General features: G+C 35.1%; 1 protein-coding gene across 1 annotated transcript in view; it reads right to left on the bottom strand.

Moving 5' to 3' along the window:
* Positions 1–3,623: 3,623 nt before the first annotated feature.
* Positions 3,624–8,843, bottom strand: part of LOC129685548 (prolactin-8A9-like) — a 9,630-nt gene continuing 4,410 nt past the window's right edge. The window contains exons 3-5 of the mRNA XM_055619066.1: positions 8,109–8,216; positions 4,753–4,932; positions 3,624–3,812 (exon numbers count right to left, since the gene is read on the bottom strand). Of these exons, the coding sequence (XP_055475041.1) occupies positions 3,624–3,812; positions 4,753–4,932; positions 8,109–8,216 (477 nt within the window). The remainder of the gene's footprint in view (positions 3,813–4,752; positions 4,933–8,108; positions 8,217–8,843) is intronic.

The following is an 8,843-nucleotide window of genomic DNA, read 5'->3' as shown; positions in this document are numbered from 1 at the left end:
AGAAACAGACACACCGAGCAGGAGAGACAACTGGAAATATTCAAGGTCAGGGCTGAAGTCAATCAATTAGAAACAAATAAAATAATTCAAAGAATCAATGAAACCAAGAAATGGTTCTTTGAGAAAATCAACAAGATAGACAAACCCTTAGCCAACTAAGTAAAAGGCAGTGAGGAACTATTCAAATGGGCAAAATCAAACAGAAAAAGGGGGACATAACAAAAAACACTGAGGAAATCCAAAGAATCATTAGGTCTTACTACAAAAGCTTATATGTCACAAAATTTGAAAATCTAAATGAAATGGACAATTTTCTTGATAGATTCTACTTACCAATATTAAATCACCATCAGGTAAATAGATTGAATAGCCCTATATCCCCTAAGGAAATAGAAGCAGTCTTCAACAGTCTCCCTTCCAAAAGAAGCTCAGGGCCAAATGGTTTCAGTGCAGAACTCTATCAGACCTTCTAAGAAGAGCTAACTCCAACTGTCTGAAAACTATTCCACAAAATAGAAACAGAAGGAGCACTACCAAACTCATTCTGTGAAGCCACACACAGTCACCTTGATACTTGAACCCCAGGAAGACCCAACAAATAAAGAGAACTTCAGGCCAATCTTCATTATGTACATTGATGTAAAAATATTCAACAAAATACTTGCAAACCGAATACAAGAACACATCAAAGATATCATCCACTATGACCAAGTAAGCTTCATCACAGTTATGCAGGGGTGGTTCAATATACAGAAATCGATCCATGTGATCCACCATATTAACAAACTGATAGAAAAAAAACAAATGATAATCTCCTTAGATGCTGAAAAAGCATTTGACAAAATCCAACATCCATTCATGTTTAAAGTCTTGGAGAGATCAGGGATAAAAGGCACATATCTAAACATAGTAAAGGCAATATACAGCAAACTATAGCCAACATCAACCTAAACCGAGAGAAACTTAAAACAATCCCAGTGAATTCAGGGTCAAGGCAAGGCTGCCCACCCTCTCCATATCTCTTCAACATAGTTCTTGAAGTCCTTACTAGAGCAATAACAGTTGAAGGAGATAAAGTGGATACAAATTGGAAAGGAAGAAGTCAAATTATCACTATTTGCAGATGATATGATAGTTTGCCTGAGAGACCCCAAAAATTCTACCAGGGAACTCCTACAGCTGATAAACACCTTCAGCAAAGTGGCCGGATACAAATTTTAACTCAAAAATATTAATAGCCCTCTTGTATAGAAAAGACAAAAGGGTTGAGAAAGAAATCTGGAAACAACACTCTTCACAATAGCCACAAATGACATAAAGTACCTTGGTGTAACCCTAATCAAGCAAGTCAAAGATTTGTATGAAAAAAAATTTCAAGCCTTTGAAGAAAGAATTAGCAGAAGATATCAGAAGATGGAAAGATCTCCCATGCTCATTGCTTGGCAGGATTAATACAGTAAAAATGGCCATCTGACCAAAAGAAATCTACAGATTCAATGCAATTTCCATCAAATTAGCAATACAATTATTTACAGACCTGGAAAGAAAAATTCTCAACTTCATATGGAATAACAAGAAGCCCATCAATTCCAAAACAATCCTCTACAATAAAAGATCTTCAGGAGGTATCTCTATCCCTGATATTAAGCTGTACTACAGAGCAATGGTAATAAAAAATGCATTGTACTGGCATAGAAACAGAATGGTGGATCAATGGAACTGAACAGAAGACCCAGAAATAAACCCACACACATATGGACACTTGGTCTTTGACAAAGATGCCAAAACCATACAATGGAAAAAAGATAGCACCTTCAACAAATGGTGCTGGTCTAACTGGATGTCTACATGTAGAAAAATGAAAATAGATCCATACTTATCACCCTGCACAAAACTAAAGTCCAAGTGAATCAAAGACCTCAACATAAAAACAGACACATTAAATCAGTAGAAGGTAAAGTTTGGAAGAGCCTATAAATCATTGGTACGGGAGACAACTTCCTGATCCGAACACCAACAGCACAGGCTCTAAGAGCAACAATCAATAAATGGGACCTCATGAACCTGAGAAACTTCTGTAAAGCAAAGGACACTGTCATCAAAACAAAACAAATGCCTACAGAATGGGAAAGAATCTTCACCACCCTTTATCTGACAGAGGGCTAATATCCAGTATATATACAGAACTAAAGCTGAAAATCAACAAACCATGTCATCCAGTTAAAAAATGCGGAACAGAGCTAAACAGAGATTTCTCAATAGGGTAATATCAAAAAACAGAGAAACATTTAAAGAAATGCTCAACCTCATGAGCCATTAGGGAAATGCAAATCAAAACGACCTTGATATTTGACCTTACCCCCATCAGAATGGCCAAGATCAAAAACATAAGTGAGAACACATGCTGGAGTGGTTGTGGAGAAAGGGAAACCCTCCTCCACTGCTGGTGGGAATGTAAACTTGTACAACCACTCTGGAAAGCAATCTGGCGCATTCTCAGACAACTAGGAATAGTGCTTCCTCAAGATCCAGCCATACCACTCCTAGGCATATACCCAAAAGAGGCTCAAGTACACAGTAAGGACATTTGCTCATCCATGTTTGTAGCAGCTTTATTTGTAATAGCCAGAAGCTGGAAACAACCCAGAGGCCCCTTAACTGAAGAATGGATAGAGAAATTGTGGTTCATCTACACAATGGAATATTACTCAGCAATGAAAAACAAGGAAATCATGAAATGATGGGAACTGGAAAAGACCATTCTGAGTGAGCTGTCCCATAAAAAGACAGACACACAAGGTATATACTCACTCATATAGACATAGAATATAGGATAAACCTACTGAAATCTGTACACCTAAAGAAACTAGGAGTACAGAATCTAGAGGAAGGACTCTGGCTAAAATGTTCAATCCCCATTGAGAAAGACAAAGAGGATGGATATCAGAAGAAGAAGAAAACAGGATACAAGTTAGGAGCCTCCCACAGAGGGCCTCTGAAAGGCTCTGCCCTGAACACTATCAAAGCAGATGTTGAGACTTAAAACAATTTTTAGTTTTTCAAAATTAATTCGTTAGAAATTCGATGCATAAATCGAGTCTATCTTAATCATATCTACTTCATGTGTCTTCCCTCCAAGTGTTCTTGAGGTTGTGGAATCAAATAGCAATTGGATTGAATTGGCTGTGTTTTCACTGTGAACCTTGTTTTTCAGGACAGTCTGGATGTCATGAAGCATTATGGCTTATATTTCCTGTCAGTATACATGGATTAGAGTTTTACACTTTGTTAATTAGAGTTTTACACTCTGATAATAACATCCTCCTTTTCTGTGAGGTAAACTGTGAGTTTATTGAAGTAAACCATACATTTATTTTCAAGGTTAACATCTACTGTTAGTGATAAATATGATTGGGGTAACCTAATTTTATTGGTAGGCATTTTATTCACTGAACAAAAGAAATAAGTTTTTCAGACTTGGATATATAAAGAAAATGCTTTTTATTATGTAAAAGGAGACAGATTATAACCACAGATGCATTCAAAAGGTATAAAATTCGAAGAAACTTCTCAGCGATGGACTGTCATGGACAACCTCCAAAGCAGGCAGGGTTGATGAGCACTTAACAATTTTTCCTGGTCATTCGACACTTCAGTTTTTTGAGATGAAATAGAGTGAACTGTATATCTGAGCGGAGGCAGTTGGAAAGGTGAAATATTGCCAAAAACTGATCATTTCTGAGACTTGATTTTATGTATGGAAGATGTTGCCAGTTTGGGAAATTTTCTCGTACGTTTTCTGTAGGATAGACCTAAAAATCAAAATAACAGTTACTTGTTGAGTATATTGTTAGTGTTCCTTGTTTTGTATATGTGCAATCAGAAAATACATTCAAAAATGTACTGCTTCCATCAAAGGTATGGGTTTTCATTTATGTAGGCCAGGAGACTGTCCAGCAGTTCATCTTTTAGGAAGTATGATCAAGACTCATATATATTTGTTCTGATATGCAATGGCTCACAGACAAGTACTTCTTTTCACAAACACAGGAAAAGTAGAAAGTTTCACTTTGACTCTGAGACAGTGGAAGAGCTAGTGTCCTTTTCTCACTTAGGACACTCTTACATGTCATTTGCATATCATAGAAGTTGATATGCACCACATTTGTCTATACTAATCTATTTGCTTATACTTTACTAATTTGTTTCAAGTAAATTCATTTTCCATGAAGTTTATGAATGAAAATCTGACCTGTAATGCATACCAGATGGTGATTCAATAGATGAAGCCTAGGGATGACTATGTTAGAAGGAGCTGAGCTCTTTCACTCTATCCGAGACAAAAGTCCTCTAAGTGCTTAGTAGTGACAGGTGTGTTTAATTATGATCCCCACCATGATGGTGATGAGAAGCATCTTGAGAAGGTTGGAGATGCCAGCAATCTCATAGTCCAATCTAGTGAACACCATCCGTAAACTATTTTTTGTTGCTACTACATATTTGTGATTTTTGGAAATAGTCATAATAAAATACATGATATACAAGATATTTGATAGGCAACTGCCATGAAAGGGTCCTTAAACCCCCAGGGGAGTCATGACCCACATGTTGAGAACCACTGTGTTAGGAGAACATTATCCACAAGATCAGATATTTGCAAGTTAGTCTGGAAATCTGAGGTATATTCTTTTATTTTAATTTAGACAACCCACCTCTTCTATGAATGAGAATAAGTAATGGAAATTTTCTCACCTTAGTGAATATCCATCTAAGGTCTTCCAGGATTTCTCTGTTGTTCTCTTCAATCTCATTGGCTTTTGAAAGGATAGTTTCAGGAACATCGTCCATGGCACTCAGTTCAACCACCAGATGGTATAGAGGGGCATTCCAGGCACCCACAAAATTGATCAACATTTTTAAATATTTTTTGGTCTGCGCAAACATAATAGAACCATTATTTTATTGCATTGAATAATTTCAGTAAAGCAGGTTTTTTCATAAACCGCTCATGTGAAGAAGCTGAACTGAAACATATTTTTACTATGTATATCTGACCCATGTTGCAAAGATATTGCGTGGTGTGGAAAGGTAAAATTTAAACAATCCATCTATTATATATGAAAATGAAAATAATAATAATGCTTATAAATTAGTATTTTTTCAGAGATTAGGTCATCATGTTTTGTTCTTCCTATGAAATTCTAACAGCCTCTGCTGTAGTGAGGTATTTATTATTTGGTTATTTGTCTATCAATTGGTAAAACAGGTCGCTGGGACTCAATAGGCATCATTAAGATTTGACTTGAGGAAACTAGATATCACCAGACAGGGACAAGAAGCCCAAATCATTTTCAGTCAGGATTTCATGAACACCAAATAAATTATGGCATTCATTAATGTACAAATTTATGATTTCTATATAAAATTAAGAAATTAGAACAAAGATACAATGAAGAGAGCATGGTACTCATGCCTGGGCTTTCCTGTTGCCTCTGACAGAAAAGAATATTTGTTGCCATGTATAGGTTAAGAAGCATGACACAATATTGGATTTAATAATGGAATCAATGGAAATCACAACAGAATATTACCTCTGCAGTATTTGATGCTCATATCTGATTTAAGCCATTCACCTTATTGATGTTTGTTAGTTTCCCCAGTGGTCATGAAAAATGATAATAGGAATAAGAATATGTACATGGAATTAAGGAAAAGACCATTAAAATGGTAATGGAAATAGATGATGATAGATGCTGTCCTGTGATTCAGACTAAGATCTGCAACTGGTTAATGTGCCCACCTGGATTCTTAAATTCCACTCAAGTGTAAATATCTTGTACAGGTTTTCAAAACTGCTATTTATTATTATTATTTACTGAAGAAAAAAAACATTTCCCTGTAAACTATTTGTGAAGTTCAAATATAGCAATGCTAAGAGATTGCTTGTTGACAATCTAGCAAAATTCTATCTCTGAAGAAACATTTATTTTTCTTGATATCTTTATCCTCATTTTCCCTTATAGTTGTCATATAATATTCAACTTAAATAAAATCCTGTTATGTTATTATATGGACTCATAATAAGGAGATGTTTGCAATCACAAAATAGAACTGCTATGATATATAGACCTTATGACCATGAATTGGGGCATTGTTGCATACTTAGATAAATAATACTAGGAATTCACAGGACTATTCTGCTTATCTGGCTTTTGCTTAAGGTATAGAGAAAAATGAAGAGACAAAGAGAAATATAAAATAAATATAGAACCAGGACAGATTTAAAAATCAAGAATAGAAGTGATAGTGTTATTTAGAATGCCACCGTAGGGAACCAATTAACAACAGGTAATGAATACAGCTACATTTTCATCTATTACATAGGAGTGAGTATATAATCATAAACAGCCAATTTAGCTAAAAATGTCCTAAAAATAGTAAGTAAAATTTCAGTGTAAGTCATTTTTAAAATAGCTCTTTCTAAATGGACTATTTAAGAATCGTCTCCATTGTTATTGAATAATTGATTTTATTTATAATTTATCAAGAATATAATGTAATTTTTTGTATTTTATGTCAATTTAATTTTGTATACATTATTACTGCATTTATCATAATTCCTGTAAAACTAACACAGAAAAACACAGTGCACTGCTTCTGGTGTTTTGTGAGAAAATCATGAAGAAAACTCAACTTGATATTTTTTTTCTTTTTCAAAAACTTTTATTACAGTTTATTCACTTTGTATCCCAGCTGTAGCCCTCTCTCTCATCCCCTCCTTCATTCACCCACAATCCTGCCCTCCTTTCCTCTTCTCCTCCCACTCTCCTTCTCAGTCCACATGACAGAGGAAGTCCTCCTCCTCTTCCACTTACCCTAGTCTATCAGGTCTCATCAGGACTGTCTGCAATGTCTCCCTCTGTGGCCCTGGTAAGGCTGCTTCCCTACTCAGGAGGTAATGGTCAAAGAACCAGCTACTAAGTTCATGTCAGAGACATCCCCTGTTCCCTTACTAAGAAACCCACTTGGACACAGAGCTGTCATGGGCTACATATGTGCAGGGGATCTAGGTTATATCCATGAATGGTTCTTGGTTTGAGTATCAGTCTCAGATATTGTGGTTTAATTGGTTTCCTTGTAGAGCCCCTGTCTCCTCCAGGTCAATCAATCTTCCCCTTCTTTTATAAGATTCCCTGCACTCTACCCAAACTTTGGCTATGAGTCTCAGCATCTACTTTAATACCCTGCTGGGTAGAGTCTTTCAAAGGCCCTCTATGGTAGGCTCCTGTCTATTTCCAGTTTTCATCCTCTTCCAATGACTATTCCATTTGCCTTTCTGAATAAAGAGGATTGATCATCTTACCCTGGGTCGTCCTTCTTTTTTAGCTTCTTTAGGTGTACAGATTTTAGAATGATTATTCTGTATTATATGTTTAATATTCACTTATGAGTGTGTATATACCATGTGTGTCTTTCTGCTTATGGGATACCTCACTCAGAATGATCTTTTCTAGTTCCAACTATTTGCCTGCAAATTTCATGATTTCTTTGTTTTTAATGCTAGTAGTATTCCACTGTGTAAATGTACCACCTTTTCTTATCTATTCCTCAGTTGAGGGACATCTGGTTTGTTTCCAGATTCTGGTTATTAAGAATAAAGTTGCTATTAACATGATTGAGCAAATGTCCTTGATTTATACTCAATAATTTATACAGCAACAGAGAAGGTAGTCCAATTAAAAATGGATTACAAAGTTAAAAAGAATTCTCGATAGAGGATTATCAAATGGCAGAGAAACACTTAAAGAAATGCTTAATGTCCTTAGTCATCAGGGAAATACAAATCAAAACATCCCTGACATTTCACCATACACCTATCAGAATGGCTAAGATCAAAAACTCAAGTGACAACACATGCTGGATAGGATGTGGAGAAAGGGGAACCCTCCTCCACTGCTGGTGGGAATGTAAACTTGTACAATCACTTTGGAAATCAATCTGGTGCTTTCTCAGACATTTACAAATAGTGCTACCTTAAGATCCCTCTATACCACTCCTAGGCATATATCCAAATTATGCTCAAGTACACAACAAGGACATTTGCTCACCGGAATATATGTGTGTTCATTTCCCGGATATGGAGGATTTGTGATCTTGGCATGGCAGTGAGTTCTGGCACTGAGACTAGGATAATCCTCCCTCAACAATTTTATAAGCTGTAAAAAACCCAAAATCAGTTATTTTTCAAAATTATATAAATGACTTCATTAACATATTAATGCATTTGTTGGTTATATAAATTTTCAACATAAAACTTCATAAAAACATATTAAAAAATTAAGAAACTTCCCATCAACTAATACTTAGTCTCATGTATGTGCATCTTAATTTGGCTTTTCACCCAACTTTTTTCACCCTGTCTTCTTATTCTCTTGCCTTCCCACTTTTTTTAAAAGTTACTATATGGAAGGCAAACACTGAAAGAACTAAACTTCTCAAGAAATAAATGATGTAGTTGTCATTTTTCTCTAGTATTTCAGGACAAAACTATAGCACATACTTATTAATCTTTCTGCTTTCTGTCTATAAAGACTGGTATTAACTTACTCAGGTATAAGAATTTTGAATTCATTAATTGAACATTGAGTATATAGCTGTGTAATATAAAGATTATAATAGTTTTAGAATGAAACTTTTTACTCTGTTACAAAATTACTCATGAAAATAGACTATTTAAAATAACTATATAACTCCAAGTCAACAAAATAAGAAAACATTAAATTTATTTAGTTCATTAGTGATTGTATGATCAATGAAATATTAAATTTTATTAAATATATAAC

This window comes from Psammomys obesus, unplaced genomic scaffold (genome assembly GCF_907164565.1).
Source record: "Psammomys obesus unplaced genomic scaffold, mPsaObe1.curated_primary_1811, whole genome shotgun sequence".
NCBI lineage: Eukaryota > Metazoa > Chordata > Mammalia > Rodentia > Muridae > Psammomys > Psammomys obesus.
The sequence above is the reverse complement of the archived record's forward strand: the minus strand, read 5'-3'. Positions and strand labels throughout refer to the sequence as shown.